Raw genomic sequence first — 17,057 nt, 5'->3', positions numbered from 1 at the left:
GAACCCCGCCCGCTTCCCGGTAGAGCGCTGTCGCTTCGGGGGAAGGAGAGTAAAGCCGTCGGTAAGTCCGCGTACCGCCGATTCGCCGTGTGACGAATCGGCGGGGCCGGTAAGGCCTGCTGCGGCCCGGCTCTTCCCCTTCCCGCGCGGTCCGGGCCCTGCGGCGGTGAGGTGCGGCGTTCGCGGGGCCGGGGGGCCGGGGAGCGGGGTGGGCCGTTAGCGGGAGAGGCGCCGCGGTGGACGGCGGCCCTGTGCAGGGCGGGAGGGCGAAAAAGGTCGTAGGGATGAAGGAAAAAACTGTCCGTTTTCGGGTGTTTTCTCGCTGCCCGGGGCGTCTCGTCCTCGGTTCGGGGTGGAGGGGAAAGGGCAGCGCTCGTGTAGCCGCACCGGCGTGTTGGGCTGGGGCTTGGCTGAGCGGGCGTCTCCTTAGGTAGAGAAACTCAAGGTGCCCTTGAAAGCAAGAACCGAAGGATGGAGTTAAAAAAAAAAAAAGAAAAATCAAGGTGAAATTATCTTATCTCAGCTCAGGATTTGATCTGACTGGGTCAGAAGTATCAGCCAGGCCTAATCTAACTTAAATAGGAGAGCGCTTATGGAAAAACACGTATTTTCTCCCAGGACAGACACCCTTGTGCCTTAAGCTCGCTCTGATTTCAGACTTACTGTGTTAACTCGCCTTTGGCGTTCGGAGACTTCTTCTACCATTGACCTTTTTCTCTTCAGACCAGGGTCTAGCCCACAAGTACACGATCATCAGTTATAACAATCTGTGCACCAGGTACATCTCATTATCCACCCATCTCCTGACCAGCCCCTCTCATCTTGCCACGTGCCTCTGAAGGCTGACCGTAGTGTGCGGAGCGAGAAGAAAACCTTCCTGTAACCGCACAACAAGCACCAGTTTGAAGGAAAGCGGCCGGACCCGCTCTGGCTGTGGGGGAGAGCTGGGCTCTCTGCCTTCCCGGCAGGAGGGGACGCAGCAGGGCCGTCACCGGTGCCTTGCTGGGCTGGTGCAGGAGACGGAGGGTGGGTTGCTCAGGCATACAGCACTGGGAGTTCAGTGTTAAATTGCCTCTTGCCCTGAATTTATTGTGATTAGTTGAGCAGCCTGCTGGTTTCATAGGCATTTGTAGTTTGATTAGCTTCAGTAATAGAGCTCTTTAAATCAGTGAGGGTTTTTTTTTAATCTGATGTCAATCAAGTTCCAGCCTAGTAATTCCCAACGATAAAAAAAACTTTCTCTACAAGCTGTGGGTGCTTTATCTTGACACATTTCCTTGACTTGATATTTTTATTCTTCTTTGTCCTTTTTACGCACATGCAGAAACACTTGCATGGTGTTCTGTGTGTACAATTGGAAGCAAAGGTTTAAAAAAAAATTGTAGCCCTCTACGTATAGAGTACTTGTACCTACACCTAATTCACATTGTTAATTGGGATAAGTGTGGTGGATTTATGGTGTCTCTCCACAGCCCTTCTCCCCCAGTAAGATGTAGCTCCTCACAAAAAGTTTGAAAAAAACCAAAACATGGGGCTTGTTTAGTTTCCATGGGGAAGGATACTGTTGACTCAAGATTAGGTAATAGACACTGATGCTGATTACATCAGTGGAAAAAAAAAACAACTTTCTCACTGTAGTTTACAGTGCATGCTTCACCTGTAAGAACTCCAGGCTGTTAAATGGAGGCAGGCTTTTTCAGCCACCCACCAGTACAGTAATAACAATCAAAAGCTCTGTTCCAGTTATTAGTGCTTAGGAGTTACATTCATGAGCTCTCTGCTTATGAAGGTCTGGAGAGCATAGAATGGTTTGGCTTGGAAGGGACCTTAAAGATCACCTATTTCCAACCCCCCTGCTATAGGCAGGGACACCTTCCACTAGACCAGGTTGCTCAAAGCCCCATCCGACCTGGCCTTGAACACTTCCAGGGATGGGGCATCCACAACTTCTCTGGACAACCTGTTCCAGTGCCTCAACATGCTCACAGTAAAGAATTTCTTCCTAATATCTAATCAAAATCTACCCTCCTTCAGTTTAAAGCCATTATCCCTTGTCCTATCACTACATGTCCTTGTAAGAAATCTCTCCCCATCTTTCCTGTGGGCCCCCTTTAGGTACTGGAAGGCTGCTATAAGGTCTCCCCAGAGCCTTCTCTTCTCCAGGCTGAACAACCCCAACTCTCTCAGCCTTTCCTCATAGGAGAGGTGCTCCATCCCTCTCATCATCTTTGTGGCCCTCCTCTGGACTTGCTCCAACAGGTCCGTGTCCTTCTAATGTTGGGGACCCCACAGCTGAATGCAGTACAGCAGGTGGGGTCTCACCAGAGCAGAGTAGAGGGAGAGAATCACCTTCTTTGACCTGCTGGAAATGCTTCTTTTGATGCAGCCCAGGATACGGTTGGCTTTCTGGGCTGTGAGCGCATGTTGCTGGCCCATACTCAGTTTTTCATCCAATAATACCCCCAAGTCCTTCTCTGCAGGGGGTCCTTCTCTTCTCAATCCACTCATTGCCCAGCCTGTATTTGTGCTTCGGATTGCCGCAACCCATGTGCAAGACCTTGCACTTGGCCTTGTTGAGCTTTATGAGGTTCACATGATCCCACCTCTCAAGCCTGTCAAGGTCCCTCTGGATGGCATCCTTTCCCTCCAGCGTGTTGACCACACCACACAGCTTGGTGTTGTCGGCAAACTTGCTGAGGGTGCACTCGATCCCACTGTCCATGTCATTGACAAAGATGTTAGACAGTGCGGGTTCCAATACTGACCCCTGAGGAATGCCACTCGTCACGGGTCTCTACTTGGACATCGAGCTGTTGACCGCAACTCTTCCCCAGATACAGCTGTGGAAGTTGTATTCCCACAGATAAGAGGTTTTGGAAGAGTTCTGACATACGTAGTTCTGGCTCCTGTTCCTTGTGCCATGGAAACGGGTAGATGATTGACCCTGGTTAGCTAGGAATCCTTAACCTAATCACTGTTTTTATATAATAAACTAGCTTTACCTTTTTAAAAAAAGCTGTCACTCTGTAGTGATTTCATGTTTCCATGGCAATGGGAGCAGCAGAAGCAAATATTGGAAGCATTTTCCAGATTCTAAAACAGGGCTGGGAGCTGGGATGGATCTTTCATAGATAATAGGTCTGAATAGGCTGAAGCCTTTATTATCTTTGGAAAAAGGATGGAAAATCCATTATGCCTAACTATGAGAAATCAAAACCTCAAGTTATCCTTAACTGCTAATTTTGCTCAGAGAGGCTTATCTTAAAAGAATGTCTCTTTAGAACATCAAAACATACTTGGAAGAACTCCAGGGCCCTTAAAGAAGGGAGATTTCCCAGCTGCTGCTACTTTGCTGGTAAACCAGCACATGCAGAGCATGTGGCCCTTGTTGCAGAGGTTTATTCAGAGATATCTGCTTCCTTCAGTGTGACATGTTTAAAAGTGCAATGCTGAATTTTCAAATCACATTTAGCCCAGAAGAGAGTAATCCAGGCTGCGTAGGCTTAAACCTGAAGCATGCTGGAGTAGTTTGAGCAGCTATGTAAGAAGCTATGTGGTGTGTTAGCTGAGGTGCCAAGCCCCGTAATAGGCTCTTTCATCTTTTTTTTTTTTTTTTTTTCTCCCCTGCTTGTTTCACAGGCTGGAGGGAAAGGGGACAAACAACAGGAATACTTGATACGTTTAACAGACTTTAACAATAAACCACATATGCACATTTCTGGGAATGTTCAGGTAGCACATTTTCAGATGTTAAGGCAACTGCCTGTAATTTATAGCTACTGAAGAGGTCCAGTAGAGCTGTATAATTTCACTGCCTGCTGTGTGGAAAGTGTAAAATACCTGTAGAGGGACAAGTGCTTCAGACACTTAAAATCAGATAGTGCTATTGTGCTGATTTAAATCAGAGCTGTTTCCCAAGTGCAAGTGTAAAAGCTTTGTGGAACTGCAGTTCAGTAAATCTGTAATTTTAAGCTTGCCAAACTAGACACAGAAGAACAAAAGATCAGGTTTGTTATAAACAAGCATAATGAAGCAATATTGAGTGTAAGAAAATGGTGCTGACAGTTGAAGCTTTTAGCTTTCTGTATTTGGGAGAGAACAAGCGTATCTCCTGTTCTCTGTGGTTTCTAACTCTATTTAATAACTGACTTGATAGAATTGTCACTGATTTTTCTTCTAACAGGCTGAGAAATGAGAGTGGAGTTGCCATCCATTTTCGCTAGTTGTTGTCACGTCCACTTCTCCTAAAACAAGTTAGAGGTTTACATTAACCTGAGTAATGCCTTGTTTATTCTGAGCAACCATATCCTGTAGGTTCTTCTTAAGAGTAACCTGTGTCACCTATCTACCCATGAGGAATTCTTGGTTGTGGGGTTATGCATCTTAAATCCAAGAATCGTATGTGCTTTTTACCTCCAGTCCCTGAATTGGCTTCCTGTGTAGTGATAAAGTGTAATGGTAAGAGGTAGATGTTATAATAGCTCTGCTACTGCGAGGGGCTATAGGGAGAGTGCATGCTTGTGGGAGCTACATAACGCTATTTTTAGTTGCTTAGTTTTCCTTCTGTTGTAGAAATAATTATTAATGTCTTTTTGTTCTTGTTCAGAAGGCTTGCTTACCCTTCCCCCTTCCCCCTGCTGAGAGACTGGAATAGTTTAAGCTTTCTAAAGCATGAATGTCTTGCTCAAAATTTGGCAAAGCATAATACAAGATTAATTGTAAGTAGTCCTTGCTAAAGGGCTAAATGAACTTTTTTCACAATGTGATTACACTTCAGTGCTAATTTTTCTTCCACACGTTGATGTGAATTAAGCTGAAGGATCTTGTTCTCATCAACGTGTAATACTAGCTTGCATTATCACTTATGTCTTTGATAATAGGTAAATTAAGGGAAAAGGAAGACTAGCTTGCAGTATTCTTCTAGGAAACCTGCAGGGATACTTTCAAGCCTTAACTCGTTTACTGTGTTGGATTAGGAATGTGAGTCTTCCTTGAGGATGCTTGCTTAAATTCTTGGATCTATGGCTGTTCATTCTTCCCTTTGTCTGTTTCACTTCTTTTAAGGCCATTCTCATTCTTCTATGTTTTCTTGCATTTAATTCACTATATTCAATGACCAGAACATTTGCTGTAGTTTAAGTGTTTGGTGAGAATGCAGCTACATAGAAACCAGGCGTCTGCTTCTCTGATGCAAGCTGGCTTATGCTGCATCTACTCAGAGTGGCTACCATTTTATACTTGCCTTTTTTCCTTACTGTTTTTACAGATGACATCTAGAGTCACTGAAACTATAAGGCTAGAAAATGTTATTGCTTACTTCTTCCCCCACTCCTACCCTAGTTTTACTTTCTGAGTTTGAAAGCATTTATAAAACCTTTTTTTTTTTAAGTTGCTAACTGTTTGAAATACTTAAAAAGTGTTTAAAGGACAGCAGTTAACAGGTGGATCTGGGAAGGTTTTATACCCAGAATTAACTGGGATGTTCTTTTAACTAAATAAATCTCAAATAGATAACTTTCCTTCAAGTGGATGGCTTGAAAGTTTGCTAGGGAAGTTGCATTTAAAGACACTTCAAGGACGTGTAAAATTCCATTCTGTTGTAAAATGTTGCAGTTCATATGTATGCTTTTTGTGTGAAACTGAACTTTTATCTTCAGAATAGGTGACTGAATAGGCGGTAGAATATGGCTGGACAAATATCAGAATCTGATCAGATCAAGCAGGTAAGATTCTGTCTTCATGAGTGGTGGCTTTGGAGATCTTCTGTTACTTTGTCACATAGAGTAAAAGGTGTAGGGCATGGAAAAGGACAAAAAATTTATCACCTGAGTTAAGACTGCAGTAGTTCTGCAGCAACCAACACTTAAACGTTTTACCATTGACAGACACACTATAGCATCTAACTTGAGTACTAGCAGCATTTGGTGCTGAAATCTTCTGACTGATAGTAAAATTTTTTTTTAGTGACTTGTCCTTTAAATGTTAGTGTCACCAGATGGCCCTTGCAGCTGTGTGTAAGAAAAATTAATGCAGGGTTTTTTTAAATACTCATTGTCCAATTTTTATTTGTAGTTCAAGGAGTTTCTTGGAACATACAATAAACTTACAGAAAACTGCTTCCTGGATTGCATAAAGGATTTCACTAGCCGAGAGGTTAAACCAGAAGAGGTAGGTAAATTCTTTTAATGACCCTTTGGTAGAACTGCTGTGTAGCACTCAAATTTCAGAAGCAACTTAGAAAGTTTTGATCTTTCAACTAGCTGAAAATCTAGTTAGCAGTCTTTAGTGGAGTATAGGTGTCTGGCATGTAGCTTCCAAGTGAGAAAGGAAGTGAGTTTGTGGAAAGAAGGGAAATAGCTTGTCAGTAGTTTTGCTTCTCCAAATATGTCCAAAAGTGATGACAAATACTTCTTTGCACCCTTGCAGTCTGTTTACAAAAAGAAACCAACCAACCAAAGCCAAATGCTTTTGATATATTAGATCATCAGCTAGAGACAAACTATGGGCTAGGACCTCTTGAGGTTTTGTCATTGTTGTCTTTTCATTACATATACACAGAGGGAATCTTCCTGATCTCGCTTGAGTATTGGCTGCTTATTGCAATTCTGTGTATTTCATTCTCTGAGCTATCAGTGGAGGTTCTTGTGCCTCAACTTCTGATGGGTGGTACCTTTACGGACATGGAAGTTGCCCACCTACAGCCTGCATCTCATTCTGTGAAAGTAGAGTCCTGCTGCAATACTTGTTTACCTACCCACATTCCCTGCATTGTACTGAGTCATAGAAACGTAGGCCTCCAAAGCTCTGGCTGTTAAAGCCACTTCTCTGCATTGCAGGGAGCTCCATCACATAGTCATCTGCAAAAAAAGATTAAGCTCTCGGTAAGATTAGTTGCATGGTTTTTGCCTCTCCTCTCCTGTTGAGAGGCTGTTTCAGAATCTCATAATTTTGTTGGTTAAAAGTCTAATAAACTTTGCTTGACTCTGCTGGCAGGGGAAAAAACCCTAAAGTTTTACACCAACCATTGTTTTCGAGCATTTTCTGCCTCCTTGGAGTTTAACTCCTCAGCGCAGGCAAAAATCATGTCTCCTTTCAGCTTTTGTTTTGCTGTGCTAAACAAAGCTCTCAGCTTCCCAAGGCAGATTCCTTGTTTCCCTGATCTCTGCATCTGCTTTAGTGGAATTTTTATTGGCTACAGGAGGTCAGAATTATTCTGGATGAGGTCTTGTTACTACATTTACCAACTGATTTTGAATTGCTTGAACAACACAAGGAGTATCAGTTAACAGAACTGACAGAAGTGTTAGTGGCACAACCTCTTTACCTTTCTGTGATGGTATTTGATTTCCAGTAACAGATTATACTTCTTTCTTCTGCTACCCAAAGTGTTACTAGAATTTCTTTAAAAGTAACTGTTCGTATAGCTTTCATTAAATACCTGGGATCCAAAACCAAAGAATGCTAATTGGAGGGGAATTAAGATTATTTAGATACAAAAAATATTCTTAGATTCTGATCTACTCTTTTTTTTTTTTTTTCTCGCTTCTGTGATCTGCAAAGAAGCCATGTCCAGCAGTACAGGAGCCATCTGTTAACGATGGAGGCTAGGAAGAAACTTTCTTATGGGAAGTTTTGTCCATAATTATCCATTACGGGGTTTCTTGCAGAGCATCCAGCTCTCACCCCTGCTGGAAACAGGACACTGGTCTAGATGGACCACTGGTCTGATCTGGTATGGAAATTCCTATGTTCTATTTAAAGCTGTAGTTTCTTATTAAATAATTAAGATGAATACCTCCAGGAATTTCCTTTGAGATTCTACATTTGAAAAAGCAACTTCTGACCTCTTTCCCTACAGCAAGTCTGCGCTGCAAGTCTAGACTTCCCCGGGCACCATGTCATAAACACCACACCCTCTGGGAGAAGTGGCTTGGGGTAGTTCCAGAATTTGTTTTCTAGTCAAACTTAACTTCTGCTTAACAGGTTTTGCTGTAGCTGATGCCAGGTGAAGGAGAGAGAATGGTGGGTGGCGGGTGGTGTGCACAGCTGCATGGGTTTTTTTGTCTTGTTCATTTTCAGCCCCTCTGCTTTTCTCATCCCTTTATACTGTGCAGAATCAAAGCAATTTCTGGTTTTCTAGTCATCACACAAAGTGGTTGTCTTTCCTTTCTGTCTAAATTTGTTAACTTTTACAGCAATAGCAAGGTTTAGAACCATGATACAGAATATCCAGTTGGTAGAACTGTTGCTCAGAAATAGATCTAACTCTTTCTCTACACTTAAAGAAAGAAAAAAACCCTCTAAATTTAAAAAATAATACCGTGGGTGGGATAGTCCCTGGTACTTATTTCCCTGTCAGCTGACTGATCAAACTTCAGAGGGTGCTGTGGTTGCTTTTGTGAAGGTTAACCAAGCAAGTACAAGAAGACTGATAAAGCTAATAGGAACAAGGTCAAAAAAGGTTTAAACTGAGCTAGCACAGAGGAGACCATATTTGGCTGTCAAAAATAGTATGTGTTTGTAAACAGAATTAAAAAAAGATACTAATTTAATAGATTTAGTATTTATTGCAAAATAAAATGCTTTATATACTTTAATTTCACAAGAGGAGCCCAAGGATGAAATGGTAGTATCTCTAGATCTGAGATGTTTTCCATGAAGACTTTCATATGAGAATGGAATGTTAAAAGACATTTCAGACATCCCTCAAAAACTAAACTTCACCTTTTCCGCTGCACAGAGAGGCTGTGCGTAATTAGGCCCTCATCTTGAGGCTTAACACAGAATATGAGATGTAGTCACCTAATCATTTATCCCTGTATATGATTATATTTTGGGTCCTGTTTGGGGAAGTGTTTTAACTACTGTTTGAAGCCTTCTGTTTCCCTCTTGCTCTAGATGACTTGCTCAGACCACTGCCTACAGAAGTATTTAAAAATGACACAAAGGATCTCCATGAGATTTCAGGAGTACCATATTCAGCAGAACGAAGCTCTGGCAGCTAAAGCAGGACTGCTTGGCCAGCCTCGTTAGACAAGAGCACTCTGTTCAGACTTTACAAGCAGTGCCAGCGTTCATTGGGCAAGAACACATTCTGGATTTTCTACTGTTGGCATGTATGTCTGGCAACTCAGAAGAGACTTCTGGATGCTGTTCAGACAGTGGAAACCATGAAGGGTTAAAAAAGAAGTTAGTCATAATGGATGGGCAATGGAGTCTGTTTCTGAGGTCCTTTTCACTCTACAATGGAGTAATATTGATACAAACTTTTCCAGGGCCCACAGACTGGTATGTTTAAATTTCAAGGTGGGTGGGAGGGTTATACTTCTTTTCTGCTAGGACTGGTTCAGATGAAAAAAGTGTAATATGGGAAATACACTTTTTTATTTAATTCACATAAAATAAATGGGAACCGTACCGTTGTATGTATGTTCTTTCCAAAGATACATTTTTAGGGCACTGCTTGAGAGCAGTGTTTTGTTTGCTGTTGTCTCATTCCAGCTCAGCTACTACAGAGTTCTGTTCATTCATTGCTGCTTTAAGTTGCTGATAGGTAACAGAATTAGTGACTTTGTTTCAGCAGCTGGGGATTTGTGAATATGTTATTTCTCTTAATTCGGGAAGAACAACTGTTAAGCCACCCTCACAGAGCCCTGTGATCATTCTCACTCTCCCAGAGTGCTGGATGGTGGTGATTAGACCATCAAGCCAAGGGTGGTTATAAATGGCAGACAACTGTTGTAACTAATGAGTTCAGGTAGGCAGGGGTGCTCTGCCAGCTTATCCCTAGGTTATGTTTGCCTCTTGCTTCACCGGGTCATTTACAAGGAATAGAAGTGTGTCATTAGCAGTACCTGTGCCCAGGGCAACTTCTATGCACTCCTTGTTTCCCTCAGGGAACCCCAGGGGTCCTCCAAACCCAGCTTCCTTGCCTGATGCAAGCATGATGCGCTCCAAGCACTGAGCTTGATGGCAGTTTTCTCCTTTAATTGTGTGGATGCCAATTGTGTGAATGCCAACAGAAAGTACAAGGTATGCACAAAACGACGTCTTTTTTGCTGCTGGATGAGTACAGAGAGAAGTTTGTGGAGGCTAGCTGTTTTGATGTTGTGGTTTTGGTTTAGCAAAAAACACCAGTCCTTTGAAAGGATCTTGATAGCTGAAATCCTGCAGTCAGATTGTTAGTACAGTAGAGTGATAGCTAACAAACAGGCACATTTTACTTTAGTTCTAACTAATAAAATACAGTAACAAAAGGAACTGAACATCAGGATTACCATATTGATTTTGAGATTTCAACCGATGAAGACTGAAACAAAGCTATTTCATGTCAGCTGCCAGGTTCTGTTGTTGGGTATAAAGGCAACAATAAGGAACAGAAATGGCAGGAAGCCTGCCTACGTGCTTTTTTGTTGTTACCTTCTCTGTTGCTTTTTATTTCTGGCAGCAGTTTGAAAGAATGATTTCCTGCCTGCTTTTTTTTCTTTACTGCTCAAACTCTCAGCTCTCCAGGCTGTGGATTACTAGGCCCTGACCGCAGCACTGTACACCTGCCACTTGCACTGGACACTGCTCTGCTTGCTCTTTAAAGCTGCCCCAGCTCTCCACAGAAATCTGTTCATATGCCTTTCAAAGGTGGAAGAAACAACTATGTTCCTACGGTCTCATTTACATGTTTTATACTAGCCATATCACAGCTCTTTCCTACATAGCCCATGCCTTGTTACCTTGGAGATGGCCAAGAGCTAACTCTAAAATAGTATAGGCTAAAAAAGAGCCCAAAATAAGGCAGCAAGTCTCCAATGTCCTGTTTTTTCAAAAGAATAACTGTCTAGATTGTTTGCTACAATTAGGCGAATTAGAAATAATATATCCATAGTAAAGATACAAGGCTTTCTTTAAAGCAGGTTTTTTTGTTTAAACATTTGAAAATAATGCGTGACTGAAATTATCCCATTTTCCATTGCATCTTAGTGTGCAAAGAGAACAGTTGCTCAGAAAAGTGACTGAAGAGTTTAAGTGATGGGACCGCAGGATATTCATGTCTTCTGGGCAAAGCTCCATGGGGCTCAAGTGAGGGGGGTTAAAAAAAAAAATATCGTGGTTTTCCCTCATGTTTCAGTGTTTGGGGATTTGGGTGTAGGAAGATGTTTAAATATTTGTTAAGACAGATTTACTGTACAAAACATTAAGCAAGTGTTAGAGGGACTTAGTTAATAAATTACTCACTTTCAGCTTCCCTAGTTTCCTTTTACTCCAGTTTTAAAGCTGCCTTAACCCCCTGTTATCCAGGGAAAACTTGTGTTCTTAAAATCTAATTAGATGTCACATCCCCTTGCCTCTTCCCATGCTCACTAAACAAATAGGTGGGATGAAAAGTGTCACTGAAGTACGAGCATCGGGTTGATAGCTGCTACCCTGAAATTAAGCTGGCCAGACAAAAGCTCCTGACTTCTACAGGAGCAATGTGCTTATAGCAACGGTAGTTTGTTTATGGATGTACCTGTTAATTATGACTATTTAAAAGCTAACTAGAGTGGAAAACAACTTGCAATGCTACTGCACAAAGATGCAGATAAGAATGGAGTTACTGGCTCGCTCTTTTGGATAACCAGTTTTGTCCTAGCTCTATTTCACTCAAAAAATGTTGCCATCTTTCAATCCAGGTGACTGATTGAAGAAAGATGATACAAATATATTTTAGCTGGAAAGTGCATCTGTGTAACTAAAGCATCCAGGTGCTGCAGAAAGCAACAGTGAAAACTTTCTTAAAAGGTTAACTTGCTTTAGTGAGCTTTGACGTCCCTTTGCCTCCTTGATGACTTCGCACATCCTGATGGGTGGCTCAAACCATGTTATTTAGAAAATAGCACTGATACGATTTTGTTAACAGGACTTGTGGGTTGAGAATGATTCAGAACACAAAGTGTTTCAGTGCCTCTCACACATATATTATCAGCATGTATTGGCAGTGTTGCAGCTGGTCTTTCCTCCTTGGAGCAAGATCTCCCAGCACCTGATTCTCAAAAATATTTAACTGCAAATGCAAAAATCAGTATTTCCACAGTGCCTGGCTGCATGTCCACTGTGAGCGTCCACAAAGGCAGGCCAGGCTGCATGTTTTCTCTCCCAGCAGAGTATTCTAACTTCCATGACATAGCTTAAATCTGGAGTGTTCTCCATTCCTCCTCTTGGATAGCTTCAAGCTTGCATGGCATAATGAAATGCAGTCAAAATCAGACTAAAAATGAGGCAGCTTAATCTCTGGATCCTAACTGAAAGGCAACAGTATTTAAGATAAGGTGTGTGGACAGTAGGTGAATCACCTTGATGAGGCATATTAGGTTAGGTGCAGGAATGGAACCAATCCTGACGGAAAGAGGAGCAAAGGGTGAAAAACAGGGTGCTGCTGAGGAAGGAGTACTGAGAAAGCTGTGGAAAAAGTGAGCCACAGAGTGGAGGTTGGAGGGGAGAGAAGGCAACAGCAGTGCAGCCTGCCAAAAACTGGCATGATGAGACTGGGCTAGTGAACAGACGCTCATTTGGAGGTGATGTTCATTGCAGCACAGCCAGGAACACAGCTCCTTCCTTCTGAAATGAGTGTCTGAACCAAAAGGCTAGAAAAGCATGCAATTACTTAGTCAGCCCACAGAAAACAGAACAATTTCAACGGGAAGGGTCAAATGAGAGTCTTGCTCCAGAATGCCCTGTACATCAGTGGTACTGGCAGAGTGATCAGATCAATCATCTGGAAGATTATAATAGAGGTTCCTTGAATTCTCTCAAGGACAGGAGCGAAGTCCTAATTTCTGTAACCCCTTCCTGAGAGCTTCCACTACTGAGCTGTCTGTTGGAAGGCAGGGAAAGGATGTGACTGCAGTCTTCTGTGAGGAAAGTGTGGGTTAAATACCTAATGCCCAGAGATAGAGTGTGGCTGTAACTTCAGGGCAAGGAGGCACTGCTCTGTACTCTTCTAACTTTGAGAACTAGAGTTTATGCAACAGTTCTTTTTTCAACATTTTCTATTAGCTAGGTTAGGAAGTCAGAACACAGCATTTGAGGAATCTAGTTCAAATCTTGGGAAGTCCATTAAGCTCAGCTCTGAAATTGCTTTAATGAGTCTGGCTCAAACTTTAAAACCTGTAAAAGCAATTTGAGCTTGTACCTGAACTTGCATCATAACTTGCACCTTGAGTTTCAAGAAGACAGCATTAAGAGAACTCTAAAATTTAAAGTTACAATTGTGCTAAATATTAGAATTTTTTTAAATTATGTTTTACCTTAACTTCATGCTCCTTAGCATTTTGGTGTTAGGTTCATTCTGTAAACACAACAGGGAGCATTCAACATTCAAGCTTTAGTAGTTCAGGACTGTAAAATGATGGTCAAGTCTGTTTTGCCAGGATTCCTCACATACAGAAGCAGATGTAACTGAAAGAGATATGAAGGACCCTAATCACTCTTAAAAAACCAAAAGTCTATGCTTATGCAATGCTTGAACAGACCACGGCTGGTTAAAATTTTTTATTCTGTAACTCACTTTCATCTGAGGGAAAGCGAGAGGACTGCCGAGGGAGCTGGGCTTACTGTGTAAATACTAAAGGTAGCATACTTGACATATCACCATTTGTTTATGTAATGTGAAGGGGAGCTTATCTAAATTTCAAATAATCAAAGTAGAAATCCAGCTGGTGGCTATTTCTGTATTTTACAGATCCTGCCCTTCCTAGGAGATAGAACTGGGGACCCTCTTCCCCTCTTTCTCTGCCCGAGGATGTGTTGAATTTCTGTGCGTGCTGCTGCCCCGACACCTGCCAGGAACTCTCTTTCGGGTCATGGCTGAGGGAAGAGGGCTTCAAGCCTCCTTTGCAGCGAGGCACGCTCTGACCACCTCATCGGTAGGAAAGGGGTGTCAGCCGCCTCTCCTGCCGTGCTTTTGCGTGGGTCCTTGCTTACATCTCCGGGAGAAAGTCCCTCAGCGCCCCGTGGAAGCCATGGATCCCCCAGGGACGGCGGCGGGACCTGAGGAGAAGAGCTGCAGGACTTCAGCCCTGCCACCTTCTCCCCCGGGGCCCTCCGGCTCTTCCAGCCCTTCCCGGGGATGGCGCCCATCGGCCACCCCACGGGGTGCCCCTTCCCCTCAGCGGGGAGCGCGGCCGCCGAGGCGGGAAGGCGCAGCCGGCCTCCGCGGCCCGGCCCAGCGCCATGGCGGCGAGTTCTCCCGCCCGCCTCAGGGCAGCGCGTCCCGGGCCGCCGCCTCCGAGCTCCCGCCTCTCAGTTTGGGGGCGGCGGCGGGGCTGGCCCTCGAAACGCCGCCTGACCAGGGCCCGCGGTGGCGGAGAGGCCTGAGGGGACGGGCTGGGGCCGTGCGGGAGGCCGGGGACCCCTCGGTAACCCGCCCCTCACGCGTGGGGACCCGCGGCGCCAACTTGAGCGGGGCTGCGGGCTGCCTGTGCCGGGGCGGGGGAGGGAGGGTCCTGCGGTCAGCGTGTGTGGAGGAAAGGAAAAAGGCGCACAGGTTTCTTACAGGTTTATATTGCCTTCAGGGCACGTAGGGAGGACGTCTCGAAGAGGGGAGCGAAATGCTGCGGCCATGGCGGGAGAGGCGCTGCTGGGCTCCGGGGTCCGGCGGCGGGAAGGCAGCGGAGCTGGAGCCACCCCCGTGACAGGGCTGTAAACTGAGATGAAAGAGGAAAAAGAACGAAGGGTGTCGAAAGCAGCACTTGTAAGAGACCCGACCTAATCCAGGCAGCCGTGGACTTGACCATAGAAAGCAGTACTCCACGGAGAAGCTGCTGGGGTGGCACACAGTAGCTGCTCGCAGGGTGGGAAGCAGAAGGAATCAAGGGTTTGGGTTTGGGGTTTTTTTCCCTTTTTAAATAGCTTTAAACCTTTCCCATTCCTAAAGGAGGTAATTTTCAGAAAATGAATGAGCATCAAGAGAGATGGTTTGAAGCTGCGCATACACATTAAGTGGCTTGTTGAAAAAAAACACCAAACCACCCAAACCCACCCTTGGGCAATATAACAAAGTATTTCATACAAATTCTGCATCTTACCCCTCCTTACGTAACTGGCATAGCTGGCAGGATCATGGCAAATTAGGTCAAGCTGTACCCAGATGAGGGATTAGAGGAGGAGTAGTTTAGAAATAGCTGAAGACACTGACAGGGCTGAAATAGAAATGTTGTTGGGTTACGCTGAAGAGCAGGGAAAGAGAGACAGCACCAGTAACATCTGTGTCCCTCACCCACAAGGCTCAGAGTGGGAGTTAAGCAAACACGCTACTGATAAACAACCTGCAGGTTTTCACAGCTGTAATGGAGCTCTTTTGCTGATTTTCTTTGCTGGCTAGCTACGCAACATAGAGAAAATAAGCGTCGCAATGCTTCCATGTTTTTTTCATAATGAGTGAGCTGTACTGGTGAGTTAAAGCTAAGTGTCATAAAACAAAGACAGACACTTTTACACGTTTGAAAACTATTGGTATAGGATAAGCAACAGCCTCAGGGTACTAACTAATATAAATAGCAGGTAGTTGCAGACCTGAAGCAGAACCAGCACAGCCCTGCTCTGAAACACAAAGTAGGATTTCTCTGAAAATGGGAAGGAGCAGGAATAGCAACATAAATAGGGCTGAGATAATTCAAAACAAAGAGAAAGCCAGAAAGCCCTATTCTTAGAAAGGGTGAAAAAAAGTCTGCTTTCACAATTAAGACTGCCTTATCTTTTCAGCTTTCTTTAAATGACAATGCAGCAAGTATTTGTCATTGGGCTGTGACTAATCACAAAATCCACCACTCAACTGCACATATCCAGACCAATAACATTGTAACACAAAAAACTGAATTTACATATTCCTCCAAAGCAATGGACAAGATGAATAAATGCTTGTAGAATTTGGGGAACTCTCAGATTTCCAAAACAAATAAACAAAAACCCCCAATAAATACCAGATACTTAGTGGTAACTAGTAAAGGTGAATAATTTTACACTCCCCTGAGACCTCTTAAAAAATCATCCTATTTGGTGGAAGATAATATGGTAGAGTGACAGATTTTCTCAATTTGAGGGCAATAGCTTGATAAATAGTGTAAGGAAATTATAAACTTTTTCCTAAGCCTTGGAATTATAGTGAGTCTGTCTCTGGCAATATCCCCATTGGTTCCACTGCTTTATTATGTTCCTTACATCTCCAGAGAGAGTCTTTATCCTGCACATTGTAGCAAATTATAAAATCCCAAGTACAGAGAAGTAAAAATAATCAAGATTTTACTGCACAATATCTGCGAAACACAAGGGCACAGTGAAGTAAATGGCTCGACATACTTTTGTTAACACATTCACCTTTTGTTTCAGCTGGTAAATCTGTCTTCCAGCTAATCTGTCAGATTTGTTTCAAGCAATCAAACCAAACATGTTCTTTTCTTAAAGCAGCATTTCTTAAGACTTACTGCTATAAAAGAATTCCAGTAAATGCTGTCCAGAAAACCCATTTGGCTGCCTCAGCTTCCAAGAATATTTTTAATGGGGAAAAGAAGAACATTTTATAAGAATATTCATTTTTGTAATGTGAAATTCCATCTGACTGACAAACCTATCCAGAGGGAGAATGCTCTCTCAAGAGTGGATAGTCTGACTGAGACACAGGCATTGACAATCCTAAGATTCAGATTCTCTTTCCAGCTCCCCATCAAAGCCATCCTGTGTAATTTTGGTAGCTGTTACTATGTGGCTCCCTACACATAAAATAAGAATATGTATCCATTTTAAAAATTTCTGCCTGGATCATTCTAACACTGCACCTTTAAAAAAAAATTCGATTCAAGTGGAACTTGTGCAAATACCACAAACAGCGAAGAAGTGATTTAATCACTTGTTCTCTTCTACTGCTGTCCTTCAAATTAAAGGTCTTTGCTGCTCCCCGTGAAGGTCAGATACATTATGCTTCATGAAGATACACACTTTCACTTGCCCTTGTTACGCTTTTCTTTCACTACTGATTAAACAGATTTACAGAAATAACCTCTGTTGAAATAATGGCTTATTATTGTTCC

At 43.2% G+C, this 17,057-nt stretch overlaps 1 protein-coding gene and 1 long non-coding RNA gene across 5 annotated transcripts; one reads left to right on the top strand and one right to left on the bottom strand.

Annotated features, from left to right (window-relative positions):
- On the top strand, positions 1 to 9,425 carry TIMM9 (translocase of inner mitochondrial membrane 9). 4 transcript variants are annotated; one of them, XM_069783168.1, is made up of 4 exons: positions 1 to 61; positions 5,658 to 5,723; positions 6,073 to 6,168; positions 8,899 to 9,425. In XM_069783168.1, the coding sequence occupies exons 2-4, from the start codon at positions 5,685 to 5,687 to the stop codon at positions 9,031 to 9,033; spliced, it is 270 nt and encodes an 89-aa protein (XP_069639269.1). In that variant the 5' UTR covers positions 1 to 61; positions 5,658 to 5,684; the 3' UTR covers positions 9,034 to 9,425. The 4 variants fall into 4 exon arrangements, with proteins under 4 accessions (XP_069639269.1, XP_069639266.1, XP_069639270.1 ...); XM_069783165.1 differs by having other exon boundaries at positions 45 to 171; XM_069783169.1 differs by lacking the exon at positions 1 to 61 and adding an exon at positions 94 to 171 and having other exon boundaries at positions 5,663 to 5,723.
- Positions 6,094 to 15,514, bottom strand: LOC138685376 (uncharacterized). The gene is made up of 4 exons (XR_011324602.1): positions 15,060 to 15,514; positions 14,528 to 14,678; positions 13,281 to 13,431; positions 6,094 to 6,857 (listed from the first exon to the last, which is right to left on the bottom strand). It is a non-coding gene; the product is annotated as an uncharacterized lncRNA (long non-coding RNA).
- Positions 15,515 to 17,057: the final 1,543 nt, after the last annotated feature.

The sequence above is a fragment of the Haliaeetus albicilla genome, chromosome 5 (genome assembly GCF_947461875.1).
Source record: "Haliaeetus albicilla chromosome 5, bHalAlb1.1, whole genome shotgun sequence".
NCBI classification, from domain to species: domain Eukaryota; kingdom Metazoa; phylum Chordata; class Aves; order Accipitriformes; family Accipitridae; genus Haliaeetus; species Haliaeetus albicilla.
This window is presented reverse-complemented; position numbering and strand designations above follow the sequence as displayed.

Coding starts and splice junctions, on each gene's coding strand:
- TIMM9 (XM_069783168.1), top strand. CDS start 5,685: ATGGCTGGACAAATATCAGAATCTGATCAGATCAAGCAG. Junction 5,724..6,072: donor AATCTGATCAGATCAAGCAG/GTAAGATTCTGT, acceptor TTTTATTTGTAG/TTCAAGGAGTTTCTTGGAAC. Junction 6,169..8,898: donor GAGAGGTTAAACCAGAAGAG/GTAGGTAAATTC, acceptor CTCTTGCTCTAG/ATGACTTGCTCAGACCACTG.